General features: G+C 64.3%; 7 protein-coding genes across 7 annotated transcripts; 2 read left to right on the forward strand and 5 right to left on the reverse strand.

The window, feature by feature from the left end:
• Positions 1–77: 77 nt before the first annotated feature.
• Positions 78–1,665, reverse strand: MICPUN_105919 (predicted protein). The gene is made up of 3 exons (XM_002508077.1): positions 1,519–1,665; positions 1,310–1,383; positions 78–1,154 (listed from the first exon to the last, which is right to left on the reverse strand). The coding sequence occupies exons 1-3, from the start codon at positions 1,646–1,648 to the stop codon at positions 279–281; spliced, it is 1,080 nt and encodes a 359-aa protein (XP_002508123.1). The 5' UTR covers positions 1,649–1,665; the 3' UTR covers positions 78–278.
• Positions 1,666–2,104: 439 nt separating this feature from the next.
• On the forward strand, positions 2,105–2,944 carry MICPUN_84210 (predicted protein; the record flags this gene model as incomplete). The annotated part of the gene is made up of 1 exon (XM_002507792.1): positions 2,105–2,944. The coding sequence occupies one exon, from the start codon at positions 2,105–2,107 to the stop codon at positions 2,942–2,944; it is 840 nt and encodes a 279-aa protein (XP_002507838.1).
• Positions 2,945–2,996: 52 nt separating this feature from the next.
• CAV2 (voltage-gated ion channel superfamily) lies at positions 2,997–9,087 on the reverse strand (the record flags this gene model as incomplete). Its single annotated transcript, XM_002508078.1, has 3 exons — positions 2,997–8,407; positions 8,550–8,725; positions 8,989–9,087. 3 exons carry the CDS (start codon positions 9,085–9,087, stop codon positions 3,049–3,051), a joined length of 5,634 nt encoding a protein of 1,877 aa, XP_002508124.1. The 3' UTR covers positions 2,997–3,048.
• A 426-nt stretch (positions 9,088–9,513) lies between these two features.
• Positions 9,514–11,223, reverse strand: MICPUN_101781 (major facilitator superfamily; the record flags this gene model as incomplete). Its single annotated transcript, XM_002508079.1, has 1 exon — positions 9,514–11,223. One exon carries the CDS (start codon positions 11,221–11,223, stop codon positions 9,514–9,516), a length of 1,710 nt encoding a protein of 569 aa, XP_002508125.1.
• Positions 11,224–11,398: 175 nt separating this feature from the next.
• Positions 11,399–12,857, reverse strand: MICPUN_108734 (predicted protein). The gene has a single exon (XM_002508080.1). It carries the CDS (start codon positions 12,820–12,822, stop codon positions 11,467–11,469), a length of 1,356 nt encoding a protein of 451 aa, XP_002508126.1. The 5' UTR covers positions 12,823–12,857; the 3' UTR covers positions 11,399–11,466.
• Positions 12,858–13,595: 738 nt separating this feature from the next.
• Positions 13,596–14,657, forward strand: MICPUN_107024 (predicted protein). Its single transcript, XM_002507793.1, has 3 exons — positions 13,596–13,681; positions 13,884–13,914; positions 14,123–14,657. Exons 1-3 carry the CDS (start codon positions 13,613–13,615, stop codon positions 14,518–14,520), a joined length of 498 nt encoding a protein of 165 aa, XP_002507839.1. The 5' UTR covers positions 13,596–13,612; the 3' UTR covers positions 14,521–14,657.
• Position 14,658: 1 nt separating this feature from the next.
• MICPUN_60543 (predicted protein) lies at positions 14,659–17,181 on the reverse strand (the record flags this gene model as incomplete). Its single annotated transcript, XM_002508081.1, has 1 exon — positions 14,659–17,181. The coding sequence occupies one exon, from the start codon at positions 17,179–17,181 to the stop codon at positions 14,659–14,661; it is 2,523 nt and encodes an 840-aa protein (XP_002508127.1).
• Positions 17,182–17,205: the final 24 nt, after the last annotated feature.

Genomic DNA, 17,205 nt, shown 5'->3' on the forward strand with positions numbered 1-17,205 from the left:
GTCAGAGGATGAGTGCGTAGCCTAAGATTAGTACGAATGGTGCTAGAGCGGGAGGGTTTAGACGAAATCGCGTGGGGTTCGATGAGCTTTCATGATAGTTTATTGACAAGCGAGCGCTACTGCGGTGATACTGGTAATCGTGCACTAATGTGATCGGGAGGGCGTCCGTTGCCCCCTCGAGGTTTGGTCGTCGTCGTCGCCGCGTACAAATCTCATACGCAGATTTAACGACTGCTAATACGCCGTTGAGCTGCGAACCGGGCCATTCATCGGCACCCTTAGCGCTCGATGGCGAGACCCGCGTTCGCCCAGCCGTTGAAGCCACCCTGCACCACGAACGCCTTGCCGAAGCCCTGCGCCGCGAGCGCCTTGGCAACCTTGGTCGCGTCCGAGCCGCCGTTGTTGTCGAGGATGAGCACCTTGGTGCCTCGCTTCACGCCCTTGAGGCTCGCCACCTTGAGCGCGGTGAGGTTCGCCTCGACGTCGCCCATGTTCTTGAAGTTGCCGCTGAGCTTCTCGCGGGGGATGGACAGCACCTTGCCGCGAGGGACCTTGATCTCCCCGCGGCCGGTGTCCTGGCGGATGTCCACGATGACGCACTTGCCGGTGGTCACCGCGTCGTACGCCTCGACGGGGCGAACGGAACCAGCGTACCCGCGGAGAACGCCGCCGAACGCGCCGAGGAGCGCGGGGGAGAGGAGGTAGAGCGCGACCGCGCCCGCGCCAACCTCGGCGAGCTCGGTGGGGGACGCGGTGGAGAGGAACCCGGTGACGTCGTCGACGGAAGGGAGGACGGACGACGCGGCGCCGGCGACGGTAGACGCGGCTTTGCCGACGACGCCCGCGACGGGCTCGACGTCGATGCCGCGAGCCTTGATGGCGTTGCCCGCGGCGTCGACGGCGCCGGCGCCGGCGGCGGACACCTTGGAGGCGGCGTCCTGGACGATGGGTCCGGCGGCGCGGCCGGCGTAGTCGGCGCCGGCCTTGACGACGGGGGTGGCGGCCTCGACGGCGCGCTCGGCGAGGGGCTTGACGACGGGGGTCACCTTCTCGACAACCTCGCCAACCTTCTCGACGCCCTGCGCGACGACGCCGAAGGCCTCCTCGACCTTATCGGCGGCCTTGTCGATGCTGTCGAAGATGGCGAACAGGTCCTGATGAGGTTTCGCGAGATGCGGAGTTCGGGTCGTCAGCGGGAGTGCAGAAGGCGCGCGCGCGGGAGGGAAGACCCGACGGTTCGTTCCTTTTCGATCGCGTTCGGCGGGGGGGGAAAAGATTATTGCGACGGTGGAAGCGGATGGGGGCGCACCTCGCCGAGCTCGGAGGCCTGGGCGGGGGTGGCGGCGGCGACGGTCACGGCGGCGACGGCGGCGGCCTTCTCGACTGTTGAGAGAAGATGGAGGGGACGGGGCGGGTCGGGTCAGCGATCGGGACGGTCGTTCGCGCGTGATCTCGCGCGGTTGCGCAACGTTTCGAGGCGCCGTAACAGTTGCCAAGATGATTCGCGCGGGCGCTCACCCTGGGAGAGCTCGGCGCGCGCGGCGGCGGCGACCTTCTTGGCGGCGACGGTGCGCTTCTGCTGCACCTTCGCGCCGCGGACGGCGGCGCGGGAGCCGAGGGCGAGGTTGACGGTGGTCATGGAGGCCATGGCGACGGGGCCGGCGGTGCGGTGGGTGATGGTGACTGGCGCGTCGGGAGACGCGGTCTTTGCCACGAATGAATGCCAGCGTGGCCGCGCCAGATGATTGGCTCTTTTGGCGTGGGGCGAACGTGGGACGTACGTTGGCAATCGCGATGAGGGGCTTATTTTCAAACCCTCGTTTCTTGGGTAAATTTGGGTCGTTTTGGTTTTTTGGTTTTTGACGACAGTTTTGGCAACCGACCAATTCCGGCGATATCCGCGGGAAGAACGGACCATCGAGGCGTCACACACCAACCGTCGGGCCCTCAGCGCGGGCGCACGGTGCACATGTCCTCCGCCGTCACGGTCGCATCGTCGACCGCCCTTTCCTCCCGGGCCTCCGTCCGCGGAGTCTCCCTCTCCCGCCGCGACGCCGCCCGCCCCGTCGCGCGTCGCCGCCCCGTCGCGACGAGCGCCTCCGGCATGAAGGTGGCCGTCACCGGCGCGGGCGGCCGAACCGGCTCGCTCTGCATGAAGCTCCTCGCGCAGTCGCCCGAGTTCGCCCCGCCCAGAGGACTGGTGCGCAGCGAAAAGTCCGCGGCGAAGGTGAAGAAGCTGCTGGGCGCCGAGTCCGACGCCGAGTGCGTCATCGGCGACGTCTCCGATGCGACGTCGTGCCGCGCGCTGTGCGAGGGGTGCGACGGCCTGGTCATCCTCACGTCCGCGGTGCCCAAGCCCAAGATCGCGTCGCTCGTCGTCGCCATCGTGTCCAAGATCCTGCCCTGGATGGACGCCAAACGCCCGGAGTTTTACTTCCCAGACGAGGGCCGACCCGAGCTCGTGGACTGGGCGTACCAGAAGAACCAGATTGACGCCGCCAAGGCGGCGGGGGTGAAGAAGGTGGTGCTGGTGTCGTCGATGGGGGGCACGCAGATCGACAACTTCCTCAACACGATGGGCGACGGCAACATCCTCCTCTGGAAGCGCAAGGCGGAGATGTACCTGAAGGCGTCGGGGCTGGACTACGCCATCGTGCACCCCGGGGGCTTGCTCGACAAGGAGGGCGGAAAGCGCGAGCTGCTCGCGGGATTGGACGACTCGCTGCTGAGCGGCGATCGGCGATCGGTGCCCCGCGCGGACGTCGCGCGCGTCGCCGTGGCGTGCCTCACGCTGGCGGAGGCGAGGAACGTCAGCTTCGACCTGGCGAGCAGGGAGGAAGGGGAGGGATCGGGCGCGACGACGGACGTCGGCGCGATGCTCGCGAACCTGCCCGGGGAGTACGACTACTCGATGCCGACGGGCTCCCCCGTGCCGCTTCCCTGACGCGTTCGAGGCGACGCCGCCGGGACGAACGATTGCGTTTAGTGACGTGCGGTGTCAACACGAGTTCGTCTTTTACCTTGGGTACCAAATCTACGCAAATCCCATCACGCGGAGGACGCGTGCGACGCGGACGATCGATCCGACGTCATGCTCGTCGACTTTGCCAGCCGTCGCTCCGCATCCTCCGCTGCTTTGTGCGCCGCCGCGCCCTGCGCGGTTCCCTTGTGCTTTCGCGCGCGAATCTTGGCGAGCTGCACCCGCCGCATCGCCTCCTTACGTCGCCACGCGCTCTGCACGTGTATCGCGGCGAAAATGTGCTTCACCTTGTCGTCCTCGCCGTACGGTCCGAAGAGTTCCTCCTCCTCAGCCTCGGAAATCGTCGAGCCCACGGAGCCGCGGCGCCTGCGTCGCTTGGGAGGCTCGGGCGGTGGTTCGATGCCGTCGAGCCTCGCCGCGAGCGCCTTGAGCACCGAGCTGAAATGCACCTTCCCCTCCTCCACGGACACGTTGCACGTGAACAGCGTCAGGATGAGGCTCCGTTTGATCATGCCCTTGGGGAGGTTCTTCACGCCCAGCGGAGCGCTGAGTCGCTTCAGGAGCTTGGGTAACTTGTCAACCGCGATGTAATAAGAACCCGTGCGGTCGATTCGTCCCCACTCCAGAGCGAAGTGCGTGAAGTCCTCCTCGCTGACGGGCAGGTCAACGTTTCCGGAATAACTCTGGAAGTTGTCCAGAATCACCGCGATGACCAGGTTCAGCATGACGAAGCCGCAGATGAGGATGAAGAGGACAAAGTAGACGATGGTGCCGATGTAAGACGGCGTGCACCTGTCTTCGTACCCGTCTTCTCCCAAGCGCAGCCCGTCTAGCAGCGGATCGCCCTTGTCCACGTAAGTGCCGGCGTACGGCCCGACCTGTATCTCGTAGCACTTTCGGTACACCATGCAGTCGTGCATGATCCCGTTCCACATCTCTCCGGTTGAGGACCGGAAGAGCACGAGCATGCTATCCGGGAAGTAGTCAAAGTTGGCGTGCCGCGTGAGGTGGTCCGCCTTCTTCACCTTGCCGAACAGGTTCATGCCCATGATGGCGAAGATGAAGAAGAAGAGAACCAGGACGCTTCCGACGTTGAGGAGCGCCGGCAGCGAGAACAGCAGCGTCTGCAGCAGCGTTCGCAATCCGCGCGCGCGACGCACCAGCCGTAGCACCCTCGCCACCCTGAACACGCGCAGCATCGCGATGAACCCCGCGCTCGCATCCGTGGCCATCGTTATGATGAAACCGACGAGGGAGAACCCCACGACGGTGAAGTCGAACCTGTTCCACGGGTCCTCGAAGTAGTTCACCACTCCCAGCGCCGTGATCTTGGCGATGACCTCGCACAAAAACACAAAAGTGAAAAACGAGTTGGCGACGAACAAATCCATCGTCCACTGCTCCGGTTCACCCGCGTAGGTGAGACACATCACGACGACGTTGGCCACGATGCACATCATGATGAACACGTCGAACAACGGGTTCGTCACGACGCCAAAGACCTTCGCGCGCGCCGGGTGCTTAGGCGGCTCATAGACCCGAGTGGGTTTACACTTTGACATCATCCGCTCCACCAGCTGCCACCGCCGCTGCTCCTCCGTGACGAAGAGCGACGCCCCCTTCGCGCGCCCCTCGATCTCGTCCTCCTCCTCCTGGGTCTCCTTCATCTCGTTGAACTTGTCGATGGTCACGCCGACGAACAGGTTCATCACGAAGAAAGCGCCGATGATGATGAACACGACGTAGAAGAGCGCGGCTCCCTCGTTGTAGTTGAGCCGAGGCTGCAGGCCCTCGGCGACGGCGTCCACGCTGTGGTACATCACCTCGAGCCACATCTCGAGCGTCGCCGTCTCGAACAGCACGAGCATCGAGGCGCCGATGTTGTCGAAATTGTAATTTTCCGGTTTCTTCCACTCGTGCGCCTCGAAGCGCGGTTCGCAGGTTGACGAAAACGCGCCAGTCGCTTGGGCCGTCGTCACCGCCTCGCGCACGACCGTGGCGTTGTACCCGACCGCGCCGATCGTGCCGTCCACGTACGTAGCCCTCGTGCCGAACGACTCCGTGGGATCGTACGGGTCCGCGGTGAGCACCGCGAGGGTGTCCGCGGACGCCGCGCACGTCCACGACCCCGAGAAGGTCTCGACGCGATTCAAATCCACGTTGAGCTCGGAGACGGTCGACGTCACGCGCGTGCAAGCCCAGCCGTTCGCACCCGAGGAGTACAGCGCGACGCGGGCGCCGCCGACGCACCCGGTGAGATGCGTGCCCGACGCGCACCACCGCTTGGTGACGTCCCTGGCCGCTATGCCCATCGCCGGGGAGTTGATGACGTCGTCGGTGCCGTCGTAGACGCATCGGTACATCTTACCCATGAACAGGTTCAGCCCCAGGATGCCGAAGATGAGGTAGAACAGGATACACACGAGCGCCACGTTCATGATGGGCGGGACCGCCTGGAACAGCGCCTCGATCACGATTCGCATTCCCTCCGCCCTCGCAGCCATGCGCATCGGGCGAAGCGCTCGGAAAGATCGCATCGACCTCGCCGCCTGCATCGTCGCGCTTCCGCTGAGCTCCAGGATGGCTCCAATCGCGCCTATGAACACGATGACAAAGTCCATCAGGTTCCATCCATTGGCAAAGTACTTCTTGACCCCGAGCGCGAATATCTTCATCGCCGCCTCCAAGCCGAACAGGCACACAAAAACCACATCCGTGATGTTCAGAGCCTTTTTCAGCTTTGAATCTTCGTCGACGTTTGGCGAATCCACCGCGAGCAACACGGACGACACCAGGATGAGCAAGATGACGAACTGATCGAACTTTGGATGTAGGATCAGGCGCTTCACCTGTATTCGCGCTCGGTCCATCACCGAGAGAGTCACCACGCCGCCAGTCGCCGCCGCCTTCAGAGATTTGCTTTGTCCCGACGACAAGAGCGACGCCTGCGCCTGCAGCTTCATCCACTCCTCTCGGGCCGTCTTCCGCCTCTCCAGCGCCAATTCCTTCTTGCGCTGAAGATCGGCAGCCTTGCGTTCCTCCCTCGCGGCGGTCTCCGCAGCGGTCTCCCCGCTGCTGTCCATGTCGGCAAAGTTATCGAGCAGGATTGCCAGGAAAAGGTTGAGCACGATGTAGTTGCCGATGACAACCAGCAGGATGAAGTACAGGCAAGCCGCGTCGCCCTTCGTCCGCATGCCGTCGTACAACACCTCGTTCCAGTTTTCGCCCGTGAGCACCTGGAAGATCGTGATGAACGCCCAGAAGAAATCGTCAAAGTGGTGCCTCGGCTGATCGCTCATCCCGAGCCTAGCCAGCGCCGTTTCACCGCCCCCGTACTCTGCGCAGTAGCCGGCGGCGCCCGACGCGTACTCTATCCACGTGCCAACCTGCGAAGCCTTGCACGCGACGTAACAGTCCTTGCGATTGGGGCACGCAGTCTCCGCCACGCCCGGCGGACACGTCGGCGCGGCGCCGTCCACCCCGTACGAATCGCAAAAGACAAACTCGTACCCAAAGAGCTGCAGCCCGAGCAGGTCAAAGATGAAGATGAAAAGGAACAGCATCCCGGCGAGGGAGCTCATGGACGGTATGGTGTCGAGGATCGTCGCGATGATCTTCCTCAGCTGCGGCCACGACCTCGCGAGCTTGAGGATCCGAAGGAGCCTGAAGGAGCGGAGGACGGTGAGGTTGCCGCCGCCATCCGCGACTGCCAGCTCGATGATGCTGATAATCACCACCACCCCGTCGAAGATGTTGAACCTGTCCGCGATGTAGGCCCTCCACTTCAACCCGATCATCTTCATAACCATCTCCAGCGCAAAGTACGCGGTGACGAAGTAGTTGATCCCCTCGTAAGCGTCAATCTGACCCTTGCTCATCCCGTGAAACTCGCTCGCCATCAACACCGTGTTTAGTATGATCAGGAACATCGTCACCTTCCCCACCGTGGCCGACATCGCGAGCACGCGGCACGTGCGCTGAAACCGCTGCGCCAAGGACGGCGGCACCACCACCGGCACGCCGTCGACGATCTGCACGTCTTCGATCTCGCCGCCGTGGTGTCTCACCCACTCCTGCGGCGTGGCGAAACCCTCTGCGAGCCACGGCTGGTCCGCGAAATCGTCGTCGCCGTCCTCGTCAACCGTCCGCATCGGAAGCGGCGTCACCATCGCGCTTCCGAACTTCTCCGGGCGGAAAGCGCTGTCGAAGACGCTCGGTCGTCGCACCGCCACGTCGCCCCCGTGCGCGTCGTTCGTCGTCGTCGTAACGGTCGTAACGGTCGCGGGCGTCTCGGCGCCGTCGGCATCCTCAAAAGTTCCCATCTCAACCTCCTCCGCGATTGTGTCCTCGAGCCGTTTATCCCCGCCGCCGTTGGGCGGAGTCGCCGCGACGAAGGATTCGTGCGGGGACACGGACGGTGACGGCGGCGCGCTCTTCCGCCCCGGCGACGCGTCGCTCAGACGCCGCTGCAAGTCCGCCACCTGCGCCGCCTGGTACGCGCCCTCGCTCTCCATCGACTTTAGGAGCTTGCTGTTCGCCTCCTTCTCCGCGGCGATGGCGTCCGAGTGCTGCTCCTTGTCCGTCTTGCGCTCGGTGGTGAAGCTGACGTACAGCACCGCGAGCGCGAGGTTGATGGCGAAGAAGGAGCCCATGATGATCATCACCACGAAGTACCACGAGCTCCACTCGCTCACCGCGTCTTGGGTCCAGTACATGATGTCCACCCATCCCTCCAGGCTGATGCACTGGAAGATCGCCAGCCACGCGCCGAGGATGTTGTCGAAACTGGTGATGTCATGGTTCGGCGCCTCGTACGCGATGCACCACTGCCCGTCCGGGCAGGAGTACCCGCTCGGTTTTTCGCCTTTCGAAGGGTACTTTGCGACGCGAGGACCGCCGCACGTGGTCTCCTCGTGCACGGTCCATCTCGGCGCCGCCGGTAACGCGCAATCGCTCGCGCACCCCGACGCGATCTGCGACGCGTTGTACCCCGCGTACCCCACGTCGTACCCGCACAGGTGGCAACCCGCGTTTGGGTTATCGAGCGACGCGCACCGCCGGTTCAACGCCCCGCTGAACAGCTGCACCCCCATCAACCCCAGCAAAAAGAACAAAAACGCCATTAGCACCGCGACGTCTCCGAGCAACGGAAGCGAGTTCAGCAGAGTCACCACGAGCTGACGCATGCCCGCGAACCCTTGCAGCGTGCGGAGCGGTCTCAGCACCCTCACCGTCCTGATGGCGCTAAAGTTACCAAGGTTCATCGCCGCGATGATGCCTAAAATTACCACCGTGAAATCCAGCCTGTTCCAAGAGTCTCTGAGGTACGAGTTCGGGTGCACGAAGAAGCCCATGGCGACGATCTTGATCACCATCTCGCCGCAGAACAGCGATAAGAAGATGTTCTCGCTGTTGTCCACCGCTTTCCTGTGATATTCGGGCCGTGGGGACGGGGTCAGCCGGGAGAAGGGGCGACTGACGACGACGAGTGTTGAATCTCGTCCTCGCTAGCGAAGAATTTGAGAGCGTCGGTCGGGGTTTGGCGCTGGGGCGCGGGCGGGTCACGCACCCCCTCGTGGTTTCTTCGAAACCCGGCTCCCTGCTGTCCATCGCAAGAAACACGCAGTTCAGCAGGATCAGCGTCATCACCACCCTGTCGAACCACGGATTCCGCATGAGCGACACGCACAACCGTCGCACGGGGTTCTCCTTTCGGAATACCCACAGCGATTTCTCGGGCAGCTCCTGCGGGGTGAGGGGTGGATGGGGCGCGCGCGTCTTCGTCAGTCCGCGGGGTTTGGCGATTACCACAATGCGAGGGTCGTCGGATGGTCGAAACCGGTGTGGAGGGCGCGATGACATCGGCGGAGACGCCTCGTTGCATCGCGCGCGCGGCGAACGCCCAGGCCGCGCCCGGTCAAAATCGCCACCGCGCGCCGCAGAGGAATCGTGCCCAGTGCCCGGCGCGGTGACGACGCCGCGAGGAGCGTGTGGCGGGCGACGCTCACCTCAAATTTCACCTTCCTATCAGCCACCGTGGGGTTTAAGTGCTTCAGGGACGCCCCCGCGGACCCTGGCCCGCCCTGTCGGCTCTTCGGCGCCGGCATGGTGCCCCCCGCCGCGGTGCCCCGTCAACAACGGGGCTCTGCGCAGGACACTTTAATAATTCCCACCGGCGCTGGTCGCCCTCCCGAGGTGGCCCTTCAGGCCTCCCTCTCGCTCACCAAACGAGCGCACCGATTCGCCGAACCCGTCCACGCCGCCTATGCTATCGAGGCGTGAGACGAGACGCGCGCGCCGGCCGCGCCGCCCCAAGATGGCGAGCGCGAGGCCTCCTCAAAAACGGAAACAACCGTGCGGAGTCAGACGCTATTTTTTAACCCAGGACCCAAATCCGGGCCGCTATGAGCAAACTGTCCGAAGCTCCGTTTTGTCATCCCGGATTTGGCATCCCATGTGTGGATCACTGCAGGAAACGCGATGGAAAAGCCAAAATCACGTGCGTTCTCGACTGGCAAACTACTAAATCAATCCTACGCACCCTCGTCGGTGCCCAACCGCCGCCAACCCCGCGCCGTTGGATCCCCGCCGCCCCCGCACCGACGAATCTTCCCAACCACCGCCCCGCACAGCGCGAAGTTGACGCACCCGACCCCGAACCAAAGCCCCGCTCCGCCGTATTTCGCGTACGCCATTCCCCCTAACACCGCCCCCAAAAAGCCGCCTCCGCTGACGCATCCGCCAAACACGGTCATTACCGCGGCGTTCAACCCGCGCGGCGCGATGTCGTGCACGAACGCGTTACCCACGCTCCAGTACAGCCCGAACGTCACGCCGTGCAGCAGCTGAACCGGGAGGACGACCCACGGCGTCGGCCATCGACCGAGGCTCGCGTAGAAGACTTGCCTCACGCCGTAACAGAAGAGCACGAGCGCCACGCACCACTCCGTGGACAACGCGCGCTTGATCGCCGCCTCCTTGGCGAACACCACAACCTCGGAGAGGCACGTGAACATGAGCGCGAGGCCCATCAGAAATTTGGACCCTCCGAGCTCCTCGAGCCACAGGAACAGGAACGTATCCGTCACCGCCATCGAAGCGCCCATGATGAGAAAAAGTAAGAAATGGAGCGCGACTTCGGGCTGGGCGACGACGGCGAAGACGCGGGACGCCACCGCCCGTTCGCCCCGTCGGGGAATCGAACCCACGACGGCAGCGTCCGCTGTTTTGACCTCACCCGTCGCCGCGGCGCTGTCGTCCGAGAACTCCCCATCCTCCCAGTCGGACTCTTCGTGCACCGAGAGGTCCACGCCGAGCACCTTCACGCTTCCCTCCCTCGTCGGCGTGCGAGCGCCGTTGAACCCCGGGCCTAAACCCGCGTACCCGGTCCTCGGATCGATCCTGGCGGGAGATGCGCGCGGCCCGTTTGGCTCGTTCGCCGCCTCCTCGTCAGCCCGCGGGCGTCGTTCGTCGGGTGAGGATCTGTAAACCCGCGCCATCTCCAGCGTCGTCTTGCGCGGGGTGCGAAAGTCGGCTCCGCCCGGCACTGGCACAGCTGTGTGCACAGCTGTGCCCTCCTCCGCCTCTCCGCCGCCGTCGCGCTCGTCCTCCTCGATAGGGACGCCGTGTTCGGGGGTGAAGTCCATGCCCAGCGACACGAACGCGGACATCGTGAGCAACGCCGGGAAGGCGACGAAGGGGAAGGCGGCTTTGACGCCCGCGGGGGAGAAGGTCTGAATCGCGCCGGACAGTGGGGCGAAGATGTAGCCCCACGACACCGCCCCCCACAGCCGTTGCGAGCCGTAGTCGATCCCGCCCATCGGTGACTCGCCGAGGCGTCGCGCGCGCCTGCACATCTGCCCCGTCGAGCTGTCCGCGAGCGAGTTGTTGGCGCAGCACAGCGCCTCGAGGCTGGCGACGTAGGCGAACAGGATCTTGAACGAGTGGTTAGGGAGGAGCCAGAGGAGGCCGCTGTATCCGTAACCCTGCGCGAGCATCTTGGCGAAGAGGATGGCGTTGTGTCGCCCGCTCCAGTCCGCGAGCGCACCCCACATCGGCGTGACCCAGAACGACACGAGCGGCCTCAAGCAGTTGATCAGTCCGATCTGCCTCTCGTCGATGCCCCACGAGCGATAGAAGAGCGGCAGGAACGGGCTGAGGCACGCGAACGCGCCGAAGGAGAGGAAGTACCACAGCTTGCTGTGGTGCAACGGGTGGATGCCGAGGAAGCTGCGGGCCGCCATGGCGAACGGAAGGAGGGGTTCGCACGCCCGACTCCCCTCGCGCCCCGCCCCCCGCCGCGCTTCACAATGATTATATGCCGCGAGCTGGAGGCGTTTTTACAGTGCAGATTAGTCGCGACGCTAACTACGTCGGAAGAGTCCTCACAAATCGACAGGCGGCGTGTACACACCTCTTGAGAGATGACGAACGAATGAATGTCAATACGCCTACTTGTACGTCGTGGCCCCGTAACTCCCATCGCCTCACGACCTGAAATCCCCGCCGTCGAACCCCGTGAAACCCGCCAGCGAAAACACCGGGTAGTACGACTTTTTCTCAATCTTCGAGCACCAGTTCCACGCGCTCGTCAACCGACCGTCGATGCACGATCCCGCGTCGAAGAAGTTATCCGCCCCGGACCCGTCGAAGGCGTGCCTGAAAAAGTCCGCCAAGATGGTCTTCCTGCACTCGTCCACGCCCCCGAACGTGCTCTCCACGTACTGTCGCAGCCCGTCGTCTTCGCACAGCTCCTCGACTCGTTGCACCACCAGCGCGACGGGGTTCAGGATCCGCGGCACCTGGGTGTACTTGTCGATGAACATGAGGGCGTTCGGGACGTTGTGGTCGCCTAGGTGCACCACGGCGCTGCCCACCCAGTGACCGAGCTTGGCCTGGCACCGCGCGAGCACCTGGTGGATCGCCTTGTTCGTCTGCGGCGCCGACTGCACTCGATTTAAACCCTGGCCCGTGTTGGTCAGCTGATAATACCCCCCCTCTCGCAGCAAGTCGCCCTCGGCGAGGTACCAGAGCTTGAACATGTCGTTGCTCACCTCCCTCCACAGCATCATCGACTGCATGACGTACGTGTACTGGCGCTCGTGGTTGTGCGACAGTCGCGCCCCGCCCATCCCCATCGTGATCCCCAGCGAGAACCCGGGTTCCGGGGTCTTCGGGTCAAAGTACCGCTTGAGAAAGTCAATCATGCGGTCCACGGGGTCGCGGTTGAATCGCAGGTACGCGTTGTTGTCGGAGATGGAGTAGAGGACGCTCAAGATCTCCTCACTGCTCAGGTCCGCGTGGGAGTATCGCCGCGAGAGGTGTTCGCGAGCCTTCTCCTTCGCCTTGATCTCACGCTGCACTTGGATCCTCGGCTTGCCCTCGTGCATAATCTCGGCGGTGGCCTGATGCATCAAACCGTCTCTGAGCATCGCCAGGCCGTTCTTCTCCGCGAGCAGCGCGTGCGCGGTGCGCATGGGCTTGACGAGCTTGAAGTTGAGCAGCTCCTGAACGTCAGACATCTGCGAGTCCTGGAGCAGGTAGATCATCTTGCCGTATTCGCTTCGCATCTTTTCCGGGTTCATCACCTTGTGCCGGCGGCCAATCTCGAAGATACTCTGGAAGAACCGCGCGTTGTGCTCGAAGTCTTTGTCCTTGATGAGCTCCTGCCCCGCGCGGTAGTCGGTCGCCACCACCAGACCGCACATGATGGCGCAGATCTCCTTCAGCTGCTTCGTGATTCTCTGTGTCTTGGACCTGAACGTGAGCACGTCAACCTTGTCCGTGTACTCGCTCACGTGGAGCGCAGCCTCCAGCAGCCGGAGGAGCTTGCGCTCGTCCATGTCCAACCGGAGCGGGATGTACTTGGCGCGCTCGACAAAGTTCATCGAGGGGTCCAGGTCGGCGGCTGCGGCGTGCAGCGCCGCCGACGCTCCGTCCTCGTCCATGGCCTCCGCGGCTCCGTCGTCCAGATCGTCGGCCGCGGCGGCGGCGGCGAGCGCGCCACCGCCGGCGCCGTTGGCGGTCTCCATCGGCGCGGCGTCCACGCCGGTATCGCCCGCCGCCTTCTTGGCGTCCTTGGACGCGTCGGACGCCATGGCTCGCGCTTCGGCTTCGGCCGCGTCCATCGTCTCCTTGATCTCCAAGACTTTCTTCGTGAGCTCCGCGCTGCCGACGCCGTCGCACGCGGCGAGGAGGTCGCGGATCATCGAACCCAGCCCCGCCGCCTCCGTCGCTTTCGACTGCGCGTACTCGGCGAACTGCTGCCTGGCGACCTGCAGCCTGCGCTCGCCCTCCGCGGCGTCGGATTCGGCCTGCGCGCGCGCGATCTCGGCCCTCTCCGCACGCTCCGCCGCCTCGTCTCCGATGGCCCCGTCGCCGTCCTGGTCGAGCAGGCGGGACAGCTCACCCGCCGCCATGGTGGATGCCGCGGCTGCGCGTGATCGTCGTTCGGGTTCCGGATGCCGCTGGATGCCGGGCGTTCGTCCGGGCGTCCCTCGCTGTGGCGCAAGGCGTGCTGGGCGGGCACCCGCGGCGGTCGGTTTCCCCCTTTTCCGGCTGACGGGACTTTTCATAAAAGCGATCGGCGACACGTCAATTAGATCACTTCCACACGCGAACTCAACGATAACAATGTCCAACCCCGTCTGCTTCTTCGACATGTCCATCGGCGGCCAGCCCGCCGGCCGCATCGAGATGACTGTGAGTGCCCATTCGAACCATTCCGCCTCGCGTGCCCCGCGACGTCGCCCCGGATCGGATCGGATCGTCGAGAAAAATATCGGCCGATCGAGATCTGATGCACGGATCTGACGCGACGCGACACCCCGCGAGCCGGTCCCGTAACGTCGAACCACGCGCACTGACGCTCGAAACCCCATCCGCGTCCCTCCCCAATCCACAGCTCCGCGCGGACGTCACCCCCAAGACCGCCGGTGCGTCCCGTCGACCAGATCGGCCGACCCATCTTTAGGACCCCCCTCGTCCCGCACTTTTTCGGGCCGTGTCGGCGCCGTCAAAAAACGCCTCCCCGCTGAACCACCGATCCACCGCCAAACCTTCCCACAAATCCAAAACACGATCCGCCGCCGACCCCCCTCCCCGTCTGAAACGTCCCGTCCCCCGATCCAACCAAACTTCCAGAGAACTTCCGCGCGCTCTGCACCGGCGAGAAGGGCTTCGGGTTCAAGGGCTCCTCCTTCCACCGCGTCATCCCCAACTTCATGTGCCAGGGCGGCGACTTCACCAACCACAACGGCACCGGCGGCAAGTCCATCTACGGCGCCAAGTTCGCCGACGAGAACTTCCAGCTCAAGCACACCGGCCCCGGCATCCTCTCCATGGCCAACGCGGGTCCCAACACCAACGGATCCCAGTTTTTCCTCTGCACCGTGCAGACGGCGTGGCTCGACGGCAAGCACGTCGTCTTCGGCTCCGTCACCAAGGGCATGGACGTCGTCCAGGCCATCGAGGCGGTCGGCACCTCCTCGGGCAAGACCACCAAGCAGGTCGTCATCGCCGACTGCGGCCAGCTCTCCTAATCGATGAACCCGTACTGGCACCATCGATGAGCGGTTCAACGTTTTGATAAACGCGGGGTCGAGCGACCCCCGGGACGCGGCTCGACTAATACGTTAGCCATGGGGCTTTTAAACATAATCACGCGCTCGAGCTAATTATCACAGGCTATCCGCCAGCACGATGATGCGATCGCCCTCCTCGAACACGAAGGTGGCGTCCTTGGCGGGCGAGATGACCATCTCCCCGTCCGCGCGCATCACCCCCATTGCCAGCTCGTCCCGTTCCCTGGCGCGCTCGCACACGACACCCCACCGCACCGGACCGGCGTCCGCGTATGACCCTTCGCCTTCCAGACCCTTTCCAGACCCTTCGTATTGTCCCCCACTAGTGCCCGACGTAGCCCTCGTGTCCGCTCCGCCGTACAGATCCGCGTCTCGGATGTAGCACTCGTGTCCCTCCGTCGCGAGCAACGCGTCAAAGAGTGACGCGAGCCTCGGATTCGCCGACACCTGCAACAACACGCCGCCGATGAGGTCGTCCGACATGATCACGTCCGGTATCTCCCCCGCGTGCGAGGTGTCCACGGTTCCCATCAACTCGGCGATGGTCCTCGCGGAGTCGGTGTTGAGCGTCGCGACGATGTGGGGGTTGCGATATTGGGGCGCCGAGGGATCGGGCGCGCTCGACCTTCGCAACTCGCAGTTGGCGTACGTCTGAAGGATGGTGGCGAGGACGGTGGCGTCCTCCTCCGCCTTGGACCCCAGGTCCCTCGCCGGCATGATCACCACCGAGTCCTGAGTCGACACGGGCACCGACTTGAGGTGCTCGTGCGAAGACGGCACCCCTTTCACGACGCGAAGCTTACAGTTTGGCGTGGATCGAAGCTGCTCAAACTCATCCGCCGGGATTTGCTCCGCGAGGATGGTGATCTGCGACCCGTTCGGCGCCATGTCTTGCGCCAGTTTCACCGCCAGTAACGTCTCGTCGTTGTACCCGGCGAAGAGAATCTTCTTGGGCCCCCGGTCGGCGTCGGTGTATTCGGACAGCGCCTTCATGTAGTACCTCTCCGATCCTTTCCGAGGGGTGACGGCGTCGTCCGCCGGGGTGATGTCCACGCTGGACGACTCCGCGAGCAGCACCACCTCGTCGTCGGCGCGGATGACGTAAGCGTCGTCCGGCGCGAGGGTGACGGACCCGTCGGCGTGCGACACCCCGCACAGAGTGGCTCGAGGGAGCATGCGCCACGCGTCGGCGAAGCAAACGCCCACGAACTGCGGGGCGTCGGACAGGTAAAATTCGGGGGTGGCGTCGTCCTGCTCGAAGAGAACCTCGAAGACGCGAGCGATGCCGGGTTGGAACGCGGCGAAGGCGCTGATCTTGCCGGTGTTTTCGGTGCCGTGGACCTGAACGTACCGCGTCCGCGGCGAGCCCTCCTTCGGCGCGGACGTCTCAAACGCCGAGGACGACGAGGACGCCGAGGACGACGAGGATGACGAGGACGATGGGATCTGCCCCATCGACCTGGCGTCCTGGCTCTTCGTGATCTTGAGCGCGTGCCCCACCAGGTCCTGCTCATTCGGGAGCCGGTACGGCATCTGCACCACCACGTCCGGGTTGGCGTGCGCCTTGTCGTTGAGCAGGTTCAAGATGACCGTCGCCTTGAGCGCCTCCTCGCGCTGCTCGCGCTGAAACTGGAGCTCCTTGATGCGCCCCGCGCTCTCGTCGCTCTCGTCCCGGGCGTGGACGCCTTGGCCCAGGAGCCCGACCTCGTCCTCGTGCGGGTGGAGGATGATGACGCGCTTGGCGGCGAAGGCGTTGACGCGCGCGAGGTCCTCGGCGTCGAAGGGGTTACCCCGCCTCGTCACCACCTGCAACGGCGGGCTTTCCTCGAGCGCCTCGCCGATGGCCTCGTCCATCGTCTCCTTGTCCACGTCCGCGAGGAGCACCACCGGTCGGTCGAACGTCCCCGCGCGTTCCGATTTCGCCACCGCCATCTGCTTCAGCAGCGGCACCAGCTGGCTGTTCCAGTTGACGATGACGGTGTGATCGGACTCGACAACCTTGTTGTTCCCAGTCTTGACCTCCTCCACCTGCGCGGTGATCTCGTCGGAGATGATGCCGATGATGATGGCGAAGACGAAGAGGCCGACGAAGACGATGCACTGCGTGACGAAACCCCGCCGCGCGCCGCCCGGCGTGTCCCACTCGTCCGTGGTGGCGTCTGCGCCGGGCACGTTGTTGAGTAAATAAAAGGAATTAGCCAACGCATCCGTCCACGACTCGGGTTCGTTCGACGAATCCTCGCCGGCCGCCGGCTCGAGTTTGGCGTTGAGGGCGTCCACCACCTTGTACGCGACGGCGCCGGCGAACACCACCGGAACGGTGAACGCCACGAGGCACAATATCTTCCCCGGCAACGGCAGCGCGAAGATCTTCTGGAACCTGTAGTAGAGGACGTCGCCGAGGGTGTGGTCCTTCTGGTGGGAGAAGGTACCGGCGCGGGCGACGCCGACGCCGACGCACGGGACGGCCGGCGGGAGGGTCGCGTGCGCCGCGAGGAGGGACGCGGAGCCGAGCGCGACCGCGGCGGCGGTCTTCGCGACGCGGTTGTCGGTCCGAGGCTGGGCAACCGAGTGCAGATCCGCGAGAACCGATTTGGGTCGCGACGAGTCGATCGCCATCTCGCGCGTCTGATTTTGATGAGG

Source organism: Micromonas commoda, chromosome 8, assembly GCF_000090985.2.
Source record: "Micromonas commoda chromosome 8, complete sequence".
NCBI classification, from domain to species: Eukaryota; Viridiplantae; Chlorophyta; class Mamiellophyceae; order Mamiellales; family Mamiellaceae; genus Micromonas; species Micromonas commoda.